The following is a 15,156-nucleotide window of genomic DNA, read 5'->3' as shown; positions in this document are numbered from 1 at the left end:
CATAACGAAAATCATTCAAAACGATGATGTAAATAATTCTATCGAGCGTCATTTGCTGATCGGAGCTGACAAACGAGGTGGAAGGATATGCATCGCTATCAGAGCTGTTACGAACATAGGTAAAGGATGAAAACCAATGTTTGGCTAATTCGTGGTGGAGGAGGTTTTCTCCACCACGAAAATTTTTTGTGTCCATAATGGAATAGCTTATTATGGCTATTCAGTATGAATTGTAGATAGTAAAATTATAAATCTAATTAAAAGCACTTGCATGTCACACTATTCTTAAATATTTGTCCTCTGAGTGCCGTATGTTTTATAGCTAATTTTCAAACCAAAATCATCCTGTATTTGGATGACAGTCATATGGATGTTCATCATCTGACGACGAATTCAACCATAAGAAAATCATCCGAAATTCGAATATATATTGTTAAAGGGCTCGAGCAATGCAATAATCATTCGAAGTATTGCGGATGTTTTGGTTCAGTGTAGGAAGAGGAAAATATTGTCACCGTTCCTGATTAATTTATCCACCGCAGGTGCTTGAAATCATCATCCACGTGGAATATTTTGTTTTCTGTATCGGGTTTGCAGTGATCCGGCTGGTGCTTCCATATATTTTGATGAGAAAAATTCAAGCTGAACATTGCATTAGGTCCTAAGTAACATTGACAGATTCTCTTCGTCGACTTTCTCTTTGTATCCCTAAGGCCATGTAAAGACATTCCCAGGTATTTTTAGCACTCAAATCGATAAAAGAAGCTTTTATCAAGCGTCTAATACGACAAACACAACAAGACACGGTTATGTGCTCAAGTTATTAACGAAAGAGACAAAGAGAATCGATCAATGTTACTTAGAACCTAATGCAATGTTCAGTTTGAATTAAGATTTATTAAATTGTTCCAGCGGTTATGATCTTCCGGGTAGGCTCTTTCCATGCACTATCAATGGCACTATATACAATTTTTAAAGAAAATGTCATCCAATCCATTTGTGTACATCATAATGACGATTTTCAAAACTCAAAACAATGTACATTTCTCGCACAACACGAGAAAAGGGCCAATGATTGTTGATCGATTCTCTTCGTCGATTTTCTCTTTAGCGAATAACCCGACTGCAAATGAATTTCCCATTCAGTGTGTTGTTGCAGGCGCAAGCTAACATCATCTTCTGTCGAACTGTGCTGCGAGCTTAGCGAGAAATTCTTTTATGTTGCCGTGGTAAACCAAAGAGAAACTCGATGAAGAGAATCGATCAACGAGGATAGGCCCTTTTCAAATGTTACGCGAGATTTCATTGCACAACTTGCAAATTTCCATCGGGAGTGGTCTTATTTTTCGATTATCTACAGAGCTGAACTGATTTACAGCTGAAATAACCACACATTAAAAATCCGGATGATTATAACCGCAGGGACAATTTAATAAATCTTAATTTTTCTCATCAAAAATATATGAAAGCACCAGCCAGATCACTGCAAACCCGATACAGAAAACAAAATATTCCACGTGGATGATGATTTTAAGCACCTGCGGTGGATAAATTAATCAGGAAACCTGATGAATGTGGGCGTCTTAGTGGAATACCTGTATAATGAGAGAGAGAGAAGGATTAGTAATTTCCATTTAATTCCATTACCTTATTTGCTTATCCTTGACAGATACGCGTATTTCGTCTACAATGTGCAGACTTCTTCAGTGTCTTGTACTAATACTCGACTGGTCGTAAGTCGAGTATTAGTACAAGACACTGAAGAAGTCTGCACATTGTAAACGAAATACGCGTATCTGTCAAGGATAAGCAAATGAGGTAGTGGAATTAAATGGAAATTACTAATCCTTCTCTCTCTCACTATAATCAGGAAAGGTGAAAATATTGTCCTCTCCCTATATGCTTCACGGTGAAAATTTCCACCCTCATCACTCTTTTGGGGTTCCCCTTTTAACCGCCAGAGGCTGAAACGATCGCTTAGTTTCTTTTGGATTCGCCTATACTGTGATGGGCAGTACGCTGAACAGATGGCGGTAGCGTGTAAACGTCAAACGCAAGGGAATTTACTATGCGCGTCACAGTTGACGGTACCACCGACAAACCGACATGAAAGTTAAACTTAACTCTTGATCGAGAATCCATAACGGCGGATTCAAATGTGCAGCGATCCCATCTGTCAAAACCATATAAATTTGTTATCTAGATAATAAAAAGTTGCCCGGCATAGATTAGACACGAACCAACTCATACATTTTGTATGGGTTTTCGTGGCTAGGATACACATTTTTCGCGAACACGGCGGCAGATGTCAGTTGTGTGCTTTGATCACAAATTTGATGGTACTTTGTTTGGTCATTCATGTCGGTTTGTCGGTGACGGTACTACCATAGAGGTAACTCTAAGACCAGAAGGTCCCGATGAAACGAGCTCAACTTTTTGGCTCGGCTCTGGTACTATCTTCGGTCCCAAGCTAATCGAATTGCCCCTTGAAACATAGGAAAATCCACTAACCCCTCATTTTATCTGTCAAACTTTCATAGCGAATCAAAACAAACATAGTGTAGTACTAGAATTTTGACTAGAATGGGGTACGTTAATCGTATGCTTGGGACCAAGAGGCTAGTCAAGTAGTGAGCCAATTTAAAATCGTTAGTTTCGTATTGATTGTTGGTACTACCAACCTGGGTACTGCGGAGTCGACCAATTTTATTTTGCAAGCCAACTGCTTGAAAATTTTCTCAAGTTTAAAACTGGTTTGCTCTTTCTCAGTTGATTCCCGCCAAAAGCTCTGAGCCAGGAGTGCTCGAGCCCCCCTCTATCAAAGTTTGTTTACATACGTGTTTCGTAAAGGATTGTTTTACTGTAATTGAAAACTCAGCTGCCTCATAAAAATTATGCTGGTTTTTATACTTTCATCACTGAGCCTGTAGGTTTTTATCTTTGAGCTTAAAATTAAGAATGTGTTATGAAAAAGTATAGATCATGTTTATGAGATTACATTGCTTGACGGTAGATAAGAACAGTAACTGTTGCTGCTTCCGAATGTTTGGCACCCGCTTTGACAGTTCACACTGGCTCCCAAGTGACAAGCACCTTGAGTGAGTCCGCAGTACTCAGCTACCAACTAAAAAACATTTAAAAATGCGTGTTCGATGAACAAATTGAGCGTGTTATCAAAGAAGAATACTAAGATGAAACAGCCGCAAGAAAAACTTTATATTGCAGTGTCCTCTTTCACGGTCCCTTTCATCCAATGAATACCCCTCGTATGCAAGGTAATTTTGTGGCTATGATGCCCCTCGGTAGAGTTGAAATTTTGCGCTTTTTTATCAAAACAATCACATTAAAATCAGAGATTTTCGCGTAACATTTGAAAAGGGCCTATCCTCGTTGATCGATTCTCTTCATCGACTTTCTGGCGCGCCCTTCCAGGTATGAGTGCGCTAATTTTTTAAATACATCGTAGCAATTTAAATATTTTGGCGACAGTAATAATTTGAATTTAAATACTTTTAGCGGTATTGACAGTTATTAACAAATAACTAACGATAATTAATGTAATGACAAATAATTTATATGTATTGAAAATAATTAAAATGCAGAATTTTGTCAGTAATTAAAGTAGGTATTTGATTAAATTAAGAGTGTATTTAAAGTAATTAATTCAGTAATGGCAAGATTTTAAATGTTTGGTCAACAGGCTCCATAGAAGGACTAGTGCGTACCCCTCGGCTCGCAGCACAGTTCGATAGAAGAAGATGTTAGCTTGAGCCTGAAACACTACACTGAATGGGATCAACAATCATAGGTCCTTTTCTCGTGTTGCGCGAGAGATGTCTCATTTTTTAATTAATCGATTAACAACTAATCGATTATTTTTTGTTCGCTGTGCTGTCATTTTTCCATTAATGAGAGTGCAGAACATGTTTGAAACGATGAGTGATGATCATCTGGAGAAGTTAATGCGTGATATAAACGATTACAAATATTAGACTATTCGGTTCGTTATTCGATTAATCGATTATTCAATTAAAAATTGGACATCGTGAAAACATAGGTGGTTTTCGTCCACCCTATATTTCACGTAACTTTTACCGGAATTACACGTAGCCGATCAAAATCCAGCTTCGATTATCTACGTGATTAGTCAGGTAAATAAGACCTGATTTTCACATACTGCTTACGTGAAATCGGGCTGAAAACTACTGGACAACTGGAGACTTTTACGTGACATTCCGTTTTGTTTAAAATGCTTTTCACGTAATTTGTACGTGAATTTTGAATGATAATAATGGAACGTATATATATAAAAGCAGTCAATATTATGCAATTTTATCGGGTAGATAAAAAATCCACGTGTTGAAATTAATGCTTATATCTACTCATAAAATTGTAAATTATTGACTAATTGATTATTATAATGTAGAAATGTGTATGAGTTTTTTTTTTATTTCTGACAAAATTTTAACAACTGTTTGCAGCGAGGTTTGCAGACTCAAAATGCTGATGTCACCATCTGAAATTATAAAACTAGAAAAATGCGACATATAATCATAAATCAATTAATGTAATAGAATCAAATTACCGTCCAATATTTGCAGCAAGCTGCTGGAAAATTTTGAATCTTTGAAGTGTTCTTCCACCACGCTCGGTGACGCCATATTGATTTTGTTTGCGTACCTGAAAATCACGTAAATCCCGTTTTGCGGAAATATCGAAGTCCCAAACACACAAACACAAATACACGAAATCTGTTTACGTGAATATGCGGTCGATTTCACCAACATTTTTAGTGGACATGACATGCAATGCAGGTCAAAGTTACTAACATCACGTAACATTTGAGATTTTCTGAATACAGATCAGGTACGTGATATTTCACGTAAATCGGACGTGAAGATTTTTTAGAGTGTATGAAACGCCATTTCAAATATAAGGGCCGTTCATAAATAATGAAAAGAATTGAAAGGAACCAGGGCTTATCACAAATTACGTCCCCACACGTAACGTAACTGAAAAAGAACACGAGTGCTGACCGGTTGGTGTTATGTCTGTCTATCTGTCTGTGATAAGACCATTGTGTCAGTCGACACCAAACTGATTTAAACAAAATAAAGGAGTTCTTTTAGTTCCTTAATCAACCTCTCACCGTGAACTTTTCTAGTGTACTTATTTATTTCTTAAAAAATATAGGTTTATATAGATTTTCTTAAAGCTAAACAATACAAATTTTCTACCTACTATTATCTTACGGTGTCCTCATCGGGAACAACGGCTGGGTTTTATTATCTCGTCTATGCTTATTCTCTATTCGAGCTACAATTCCTCCACGATGTTACGGCTGTGATCCTTGCTGTGATCATCATGTACGTCTTGGGAGCACGCTTGAAACAATGACTTCGATCTGGCGTCCAACCAGGCGTATTACGGACGATAAGGCTGAACGAAAAATAGGCTGCAGATTGATCGGAATCGGTAGTATTACGGCAAATTAGGCACAACCGAACAGCACCAGGACAATCCCGAACGAATTTGTATTGGTTGGTGGTCAATCCAATCCAATCCAAGATAGAATGATTTCTGGCATCTCGCACAATTCATTTTGCCACTGCGCGCAAAGCTACCGAAGCAAGGTGATGCGTCACATTTTATAGGCTGCACCATTGTTGACAAATGTGCTGCAGTTCAACGGTAGATGAGGTGGAGAATGAAATGCGCCAAAATGTAGGCAGCGTTTAGATCGAAAGCTTCAATTTACGATCCAAGCTTCTGAAGTCTGCTGGAAGGTGGCGTAGAGATGAGAAGAAAAGCGCGCGTATCGGTCTATTGTAGCATGAATGCAAGTGGAGCACTTGACACAGTTTCACAATTGTTTTAATATTCACGAAAATAACTTAACGCGGCACACTAACAAGCATAAACGTGAACAATCGCACTGGCACTCAAGATGCACTTGAAATTTATATTTTAGTCGACACTTTTCACTGCAAAAAAGGTATCCAAAAAGTTCTCAAAATATTTGTTCAAGACTTCAGCTTGATCATGTATCATTCTGAAGACCCTAAACCAAAGACGAATACTAAGATGAAACAGTCGGAAGAAAAACTTTCTATTTTAGTGTCCTCTTTCACGGTCCCTTTCATCCAATAAATACCCCCCGTATGCAAGGTAATTTTGTGGTTTTGCTGCCCCTTGGTAGAGATGAAATTTTGCGCTCTTTTTTATCACAAAAAAAAATCACACCAAAGTCAGAGATTTCCCATTTTATAAATTATTCGATTTACATCTAATCGTTTTTTTTTTTGTTCGCTGTGCTGTCATTTTTCCACCAATGAGAGTGCAGCATATGTTTAAAACGATGGGTGATGATCCTCTGGAGCAGTTAATGCTTATATCAGCATGATATAACCGGTTACAAGTATTTTACTTTTCGGTTCGTCAATCGATTATTCGAATGAAAATCGGCCATCACTAGATGTGTGAAACGTCATTTCAAATTTAAGGCCGTACATAAATAATGATACAATTTGAAAGGGACCGGGGCTAATCACAAATTACGTCCCCATGGTAACTGAAATAAACACGAGTGCGAACCGGTTGCTTAAACTGCGCATCAATTCAAATCATATGTCCCAGATATCCACTCAAGGTACCAGGTTGCTCAGAAATTATTCAAAAGACCTTCAGGTAAGCATAGATTTCCAAAATATCCTCGAGATATTTGTTTTAGACTTCAGCTTGATCGGGTATCATTCTGAAAATCTTCAGTTGCTCAACAATTCAAAGTACATCTCCAAGATATTCTCAAAGATTCCAGGTTGCTCAGTAATAATTTGAAATAACTCCAAGTGATAAGAGATCTCGGAAAACCTCAGGAGGTTTTTTAGGGACTTCATATTAATCAGGTATCATTCTAAAGATATCCAAGTATTCCATTATGCATATCGCATCTGTCAGATTTTCTCTCATATGGAACACGGCAGCTTCGAAATTATTCCAAAGTCTTTCATGTGTTTTAAGAACTGCATAAAGTCGTCTGGAAATTTTATCAAGACTTCAATGCTTTTTACATAAGAAATTATGTGTTCTATATCTGAAATCTAGTGGCAGTTTGTAAATCTGTTAATAATTACCCTTAAATAAAGAGTTTACCAGGAAAATGGAGAAAAATAGGCTCTCTCTTTAGTCTGCACAGTATGAGATTAGATTTAATTTATTTCCTTGGGTTTCTACCACTGCATTTTATGGCTGTCGATAACCGACAGTCGCATATAAAGCCAAATAGCTTCTAATTTCAACTGAAACGGTCAAAATGAGGCACTTCCAATAGTCTGCGCAAGATAAATCCAGAGGCATTCGATTCCTCGGATTGTTGTACATAAGAACAGCAGGTACCAATTATATGCTTAACAAGTGTTGTTTAATCGATTTTAGTTCAGCCTGAGTTTGAATAATTCTAGATAGAGCTGGAATTAGGGTGTAACAGCCTTTGTAAACAATGAATTCTCTTGTTGATTTCTCGGAATTCAAGGCACGCCTACACAAACCAACATATCCATCGGGTAGGAGAAGTCTTCCTCTACTCGATGGTGATGTCAATTTGCCAGGGAGAGCCATGACTTCCGAGAAATCGTCGAGAGAAGTCATTGTTTACAAAAGCTGTTACGCCCTAATTCCAGCTCTATCTAGAATTGTTGTACATAGACCACGTTAACCTTTGTTCAGCTTTTAAACATCTAAATCTGGTGATTATAATCAGCCGAAAGCTTAACAGTTATATAAATTATAAGCTTGTTAAGGCATTCAATAACAGTCTTTTCCAACCCTTGTTCAGCCTTCTAGTTTTATTTAAAAAAAAACATAATAATGGAAGACCGCTTCATATCTTATATATATTTTTATGGGACTGCAATAAGGTGCTGATTAATTGGATTTACATACTTATATTGTTATTATAAGTCTAAAAATTACCTTTGCATTTCGGGATTCGAACAGGCAGACCACTTAAGCATATGTGTGGCAATAATACCTTAACTTGAAACACGTCAAATTTAAGTTGAATAACAGCAACCGGAAGAGTATTATACAGCAATGCAGAATTGTAAACAACAATTGGTGACAGTAAAACCATAGAGGTTAAACATTCCTCTCATTTTCAAGTGTAGCTAACACAATGTAGACACAAGTGCGCGATTTATTTCGATGGTCATGTGGAAGCTATTTAAGTGCATAATTGAGTTATATTTTTGGAATGTGGTCTGAAACTTCAGTCATAGACAAACAGACATAACTCTTAGAAGAAAATTCTTGCAAAAAATATCGTCAAGCGTATTAGCACCATCTATCATCCACATTCCCAAGCATTGATGTGCAACTAGAGCATCCCTCGTTCATGCCATTTTTTCACCAGTTGCTTTTCCCTCGTTCTGTCAACGCGTCAGCTATGTTGAATAAAAACAAAACAGATGGAAGTCAGTGATGTTGGTTCTACTAAATTTTCCGTAGATCTATAGAATTGATAGCAGAAATACGGATCCGTAGGAAAAAATCACAGAAGCTAAGACTTTTTTTAGGGATTTGATTTGTTTGTTTAGTGTGCTTTTTCTTTTGCTGGAAGCAAGTTTTTAAACGAGGTAATGCATCACTAATTAGTGCCCTTTCTACCACCGATCATAACTTTAATGTGTGTGCAGCAAAAAAAAATATAATATGTATCAATCAATGAAATTCATGGTGAAGTATTGAACATCAATAACTGGTAAAAGGGGTAAAAGTTGATAGAATATTACAGTCTACAACATAGTTTGTTCTTGAATTCTGTGTTAATCGTGCAGCGTAATATTAGGAACGGAATGACTAATGTGCAGCACTTTCAATGTAATATTCAACAACTTTTTTTTCTGTATTCGTCAGATGTGGTATGTGTCTCCAGTGGGATGCCTTACCACTTATCATTGTCAAGAGCTGACATCTACTATCTAGATGTGAAAAAGAACTGGCATCACTGATAAGTTCGAAATCTGGTGGCTTGCTCAATGCTTCAGTGGCGCCACCATGACAAATGCAAACACATTCCCAACTAAAACATTATTTCCGATGAATGTGATTGTGAGTGTTATGTCTGTTTGTCTGTGCTTCAGTGCAATAAAGCCCGATTCAAAGTAAATTTGGACGCATTCAAGTGATCATAACTCAAGAATTAAACAACATAACATAAACGATATATAACAAATTATTACATTTCGACGTTTCGAACGAACTGTCGCACTTTACTTGTGATCGATGCCATCATGATCTGCACAGTCGCTGGTGACACTGTACCGGCGAACTTATTCCACTTTAAACGCATTTGTTGTGCATTTGTCACTTCTTTACCGCATCCTCGAAGTTTTCGCTTGACAATTGCCCAATATTTTTCGATCGGTCTGAACTCAGGGCAATTCGGAGGATTAATCTCTTTGGCGACGAAATTAACATTGTTTGCAGCATACCATTCTAGTACCTCCTTAGAGTGGTGGCAGCTGGCTAGATCCGGCCAAAACATAACGTTGGTCTTCTGTTGCCGAATGAAGGGTAAAATCCGCTTTTTCAGACACTCTTTAATGTAAAACCTTCGACGTCATTGTGTGAGATGTGATGAAAACCTTGGTTTTTAGGCCATAACTGCAGATTCCTTGCCAAATCATTAGTTTCTGAGCAAACTTATCAGCAAAAACAAATTTATACCTGTAAGGGACATCCCCACGACCAGTTGACAGGTAAAATTTTCGTCCAGGAATTTGTTTATAATCCATTTTGACATATGTTTCGTCATCCATTAAAATACAGCCATCAAGTTTCGTCAAAACTCGTTCGTATAGTAATCGTGCTCGCTTTTTGGCCACTAAATTTTGTTTCAGGGAGCGATTCGGATGTTAACTGCAACAAAAAGACTTATATCCTTCTCTTGAAAGGATGTTACGCACGGTGGAAAAGTTGGAATTGTATTTCTTTGCCAAATCACGTATGGAGACACCTGGGTTACTTTTCACGTACTTCAACACCTCTCTCCTCAGCTCTTTGTCCCTAGTGCCACTTTTATGATAGATGCTCTATGCACACTCAGAGTATCATTGTCATTGACTTTGGGAATTTTAACACTTTTGCTATTTTTGAGGCAGACCACGAAGGGTTCTCTAGATGTTTGTGCACAATTAATTTTCTTTTCTCAAGTTCCATGATGCGTAATTTCGGGATGCGTCGATCAATCGAGAAAAACTTTTCACCAATTTCTTCGTCAATGAAACATCAACAAATGCCTGTCAAACGTTTTTTGTTCCAACCACCAGGGGCGCGGTGGTGTATTAAACCGTGCGTCCAGATTTACTTTGAATCGAGCTTTATAACAGACAAAACTGGACAAAACACAGATGTTAATACTTCCTACGTCGTCACAGCCCACTTCTACCAGGAGCTATTCCTAAAAAGCTCCTCTACCTTGTCTCTACTACTGCCGCTTCTTGGGATTAGGAAGGTGGGCAGTGAATTTAGAAGAACTAAAATGCCGAAAATACAACGAGTGACCAATACTACATTTAACCAATTCAAGACCAACAATTGAAATGGCCTTAACTCCATTTTGTAAACAAACCTTGTAAGGCCATTTTCTCGCAAACCAAAACCTTCATTCGCAAACCTAAACCACAATCGGGTAGAGGAGAATTTCCCCTACTTGTTCATTATGTTGGTTTGCCTTTGCGGACTTCGGTTCGCGAGAAAATGGCCTTACAAGGTTTGTTTACAAAATGGAGTTACGGCCATTTCAATTGTTGGTCTTGAATTAGGCTATCAAAATATTTGTAGTGCATCATTGCCTATTTGTGGAGTAGCGTTAAGCTAAAATAAGGCTTGTTCAATCTTTAGATCAGTTAACTTATTGAGGTTGAATTATGGCGATACAATAAGCTTCATCCACTACTAATCAACTATATATTCAACCTGCTGTTAATCAGCTTTGTATCATCCAATAACCAGCTTCTGTTCTTACTGTTCAGCTTGAATTGTTACTTGGGGGGTATCTCACACCCCTTGAAACCAGCGGCACGAAATAAGTGCACATCTGGGGCAGCTTTTACCCACTGTACAAATATATTTCGATTGTGATTCCAAGTTTGTTCTCCGCAATAAATGTGAAATAGTTTTACTGAAATTCAAGAAGGATTTGGAATTTTTCCAAAGTGATTCTTCAATGTGATGTTATAACTTTTATATCGCACCACACGACTAAATCCTTCATCTGTATCTCAACAGACCCCTGCGGCACACGGCTTCCTGGGACATACCGCCGTCGATGCACGGAACACCAAATCGGACGCTTAGCTGCGACCAGCAGCAACCAATGCCCCCTGGGGGCCTCACCAACATTCAGCACCATCCGATTGGGCACCAGCAGGACGTCATCACCCGCATACCGCACCTGAACGAGGACAGCATGATGAGCGCGACGGGCATTTCCTCGTCCTCGTCCGAACACGACAATCAGGAAACGAACGCCTGGAGCTCGGACTACTCCAACAGTGAGGACGAGTTCACGCACGGCGAGGATGGCGTGCTGCCGGTAAGCGGGCGAACTGAACTGTGTGAACCCCCCTCGAGGATGATCATTTGTGTTTCACTTGTAGGGTCATAAATTCGTATCGCTGGCGGACTATTGCGCAATGGGAAACTCGGAGGTATCGATGAAGGAAGGTGATATTGTGGAACTGCTCAAGATCGGATGCGCCGGGTGGTGGTTTGTGAAAGTTATCGGTAGGTTTGAATGTGAAGCTTATTTCGGAATAATATTCTTCACGTTCTGTTTCGAAATTATTTTAGGAAATAGTCTAGAAGGATGGGCCCCGGCAGCATACCTAGAGCCCATCAATCGAAAGTCGTCCAGACTTCGTGGTGCTCGCAGCCAGGACAAACTGAACGAACATTAAAGATTAGTTCGGGGATTGTATATTCCGCTTAAGTGAGAATGTTGGATTATTGCATGTCTATTTATTATAGAAGGATCACTTTCATCTCATCCACTAGTGGACATTTTCGTCGTCGTCGTAACTTAAATATCATCGTACATTCAACCGGCTCATCATATCAGACACACCCACACACAAAATCAACCAAATCTAGAGACTCTCTGTTGAACTAGCCAAAATATACACTACTGAAAGCATACCTGCATAGGCTCTAAGGAGTGAAAGTTGGTGGATAATAGAGAAATCATTGCCGTGTGTTAGATTTAATTGTGAAATTTAGCAATAAATTTAAAAACGCTGGCGTGTAGAATAGAGTTGAGGTCGAGTAACCGGAAAACTTACAAAAAGTAGATCAAATGTTAGGTCCCTCCTAGAAGCATTTTCCACTTTCCTAGCACCGTCTGTTGCAATCGATTTTCTACTTGTGCCCCCTTCTTTAACTGCACCCCTGATATCCATGATACCCATGATGTTTGAAATGTACGCTTGCATACACGCCTAATCCAGGTTCTCCCCATATTGAGCATCTTTAATGTTTGAAGTAGAGTAAACCAAAGCATATAAGAAAAGATAATCTCACAAAAAAAAAAACAGTGAAACTGAACAAACGTCGGTATAAAACAAAGTCTATTAGCTCTCAATAAGTATTGTTTTACGCGAACGCAAAATTACGAAGCCAGCCAATGATAGATCAAACAAACAAAACATCGGAAACAATAATCAGAATCACCAACTAGCGACCCCCTCCTGATGCTGTATTGCATGAGCAGACGCAACCCCCCTTTGATTCACCCCTGGTTGAATTCAGCCGTCTCATAGTTTTTAATTTATTTATTTATTCGATAGACTTGTTTTTTTTTCTCGAAATAATGTGAATACAGTTTACTGATTTTTGTTTTTGTTTCATCTCTGGTTAATACACAGACACACTTTAGAGGAGACCTTGTTGAGTTTTTTTTTTGTTCTGGTTCAGTTGTACCTTATTTACCTCTTTCCTTTTCCTTCACGACCCGGCGGCTTAATCGCCGGGCTTTACATTGTGAAGCGAAAAGGAAATTGTGGGTGAAGTCTCGCAAACGTTTCCTTCGGTTAGAGTTAAGTGAAAAATTTCCCCTCGTTTTTCCTGTACATTTTTCCCAATTTTAAGTTGTTGTTGCTCAGAATAAGAAGTGAGCGGAACGCCAGAAAAGTAATATATAACAATTTAGAACAATGTATTTGTACCTAATTTTCGAAACATTTCGGAATCGACGGCCGCGGATTGACGGTTTCGTCGCTTTTCTTTCTTTTATAGAAAACGAAAATTCGGAGATTTTGCGAGGAAAAAATTGTACTTTTTTACTGTGTACCATTAATTGTTAGCGTTTAGATTCTACAGACATTATACAACACAGCGTATTAGCCTGCTGGCAATCAGAAATTGTTTAAACATTGGCAAAGAGTATTCGAAACCAATTTGTGCAGCAGATCAATTACTAAGGAAAACTAGTTATCGGGTACTGGCTCGAGTACTGCTTCAGTACACACTCTCACACACACACATTTACACGTGAATCAAAAAGTGTTGAAAGAAAACGTAACGAGCGGCAATATTGTATTGGAATGAATATTACATACATTATACAAAACAAAAAAAAATAATAATCATTTGCTTGTATAGAAACGGTCGAAGAAAAGAGTTGAAATTGGAATCAGCTGGTTAATCAAATTAACAATAAAAATTACGAGAACAATGTTTGTTCAATGAAAAATTATGAATAAAGTGGACTAGCCTTTTGTGTGCCTTGCGGCACTGACGATGACAACTTCCCTTTTTCCGTTACCGTTAATCAAACGCTAAATTAGGCGTTCCATTGTTTATTTCATTTTCATTTTCATTTTCAAGCACAGAAGGGGGTCATAGGGCCAAGTCACCAGCGAAAAATCGCTGTCCATACTGCACCAGGGTAGAGGTATAGATTTGGCATCACAGAATAATAACCACAGGGGTCAAATGAATCCTGTTTACGATACCGGATAGTAAGGAAAGCTGTTGAACATAGGGGATAGTCAGAGTAACAGCAATAATAGTGAAAGTTAGGAAAATAAGCAGGTAGAGATGGTTGATTTGCAATGGCTATCGACTCTGTTATATGGCCTACCGTATCAGATTCAAATTTAATGTCGTTTAATATTGCGCTTATTACTTTTATCTTTATTCTAAGCAATCTCCTTTCATACTTGTTTGTTTTAAAGTGAACTGGATGTTTTATCAAAATTATGTTAAAGTTGACTATGCTTTCAATTGTCAACAGTTTAGTTTCAACTGAATTAGTTGGCGACTCAATTTGATGTTATTTATTTGAAGTATATTTACTTACGTATTCGATTGATGATTTACTTACATTTTATATGAATTATGTAGTTTTACGTTGTTCATTTCTAACTTAGACATTAACTTGTATTGTATGCAGTTTTTAACTATTCATCGATGACATTTTCAAATATCTAGTTATTTTCAAATCCGTGAAAAGACTCTTCTTCGTTGTCCGAGAACCCTTCGAAGTCTGATAGTCGTAGATCATTTTCAGTGTATTCTGAGCTAAATGCGTCCTCTGAATCTTCATATTCTGATTCGATCAATTCACTGAACAATCTCTTTGTTGCTGCTTTGTATTCGTGTCGGTTGTTGGCAATTTCCATCCAATACTTCACAGTGCTGTTGCTTCTCTCGATGTCCTGTTTGATGCTTGTTTTCCAGGTGAAGCAAGGTCGTCCATGTTTCTTTTTGCCTGATACACGATAATTGAGAGCTTTCCCTAGTATTCCTTGTGATGTGTTCCTTACAGCATGTCCAAAGTAGTTAAGCCGTGCCACTCTAATTTTGTTGTTGATGGTGTAATTCCCTAGTTCCCTAACTGCAATATGCTGTGACTGCTGAGGTGACTGCATTCTTTCATTATGATCGTCAATTTGTGACACTGCTTCTGGGCTGCCAATGTATGGTACATCATTATTGCCAGGAACATCGTTATGCTGTTTTGCTTCATAGCTTAGAACCTTAAGCACTGTAAGCATGGTGGTTTCCATTCTGCGGAGCGAATTTCTATTGCTTTTGAGGACAGTCGCTACTTCCATCGAGTACGTTACTATTGGAGTGATTAGCGTATGGTACAGT

The 15,156-nt window shown here is 38.2% G+C and overlaps 1 protein-coding gene across 3 annotated transcripts in view; it reads left to right on the top strand.

The window, feature by feature from the left end:
• LOC135706715 (guanine nucleotide exchange factor DBS) overlaps positions 1–12,294 on the top strand; it is a 435,434-nt gene extending 423,140 nt beyond the window's left edge. For all 3 annotated transcript variants that reach the window (XM_065228374.1, XM_065228382.1, XM_065228366.1), the window contains 3 exons: positions 11,290–11,596; positions 11,661–11,787; positions 11,854–12,294. In XM_065228374.1, coding sequence (XP_065084446.1) covers positions 11,290–11,596; positions 11,661–11,787; positions 11,854–11,960 — 541 coding nt within the window. In that variant the 3' untranslated portion in view covers positions 11,961–12,294. The remainder of the gene's footprint in view (positions 1–11,289; positions 11,597–11,660; positions 11,788–11,853) is intronic.
• The last annotated feature ends 2,862 nt before the right edge of the window (positions 12,295–15,156 follow it).

The sequence above is a fragment of the Ochlerotatus camptorhynchus genome, unplaced genomic scaffold (assembly GCF_037179485.1).
Source record: "Ochlerotatus camptorhynchus isolate MF236.1 unplaced genomic scaffold, CSIRO-AGI_Acam_v1.1 ptg000023l, whole genome shotgun sequence".
NCBI classification, from domain to species: Eukaryota; Metazoa; Arthropoda; class Insecta; order Diptera; family Culicidae; genus Ochlerotatus; species Ochlerotatus camptorhynchus.
Note: the sequence above shows the minus strand (reverse complement) of the source record. Positions and strands in the feature narration are given on the sequence as shown.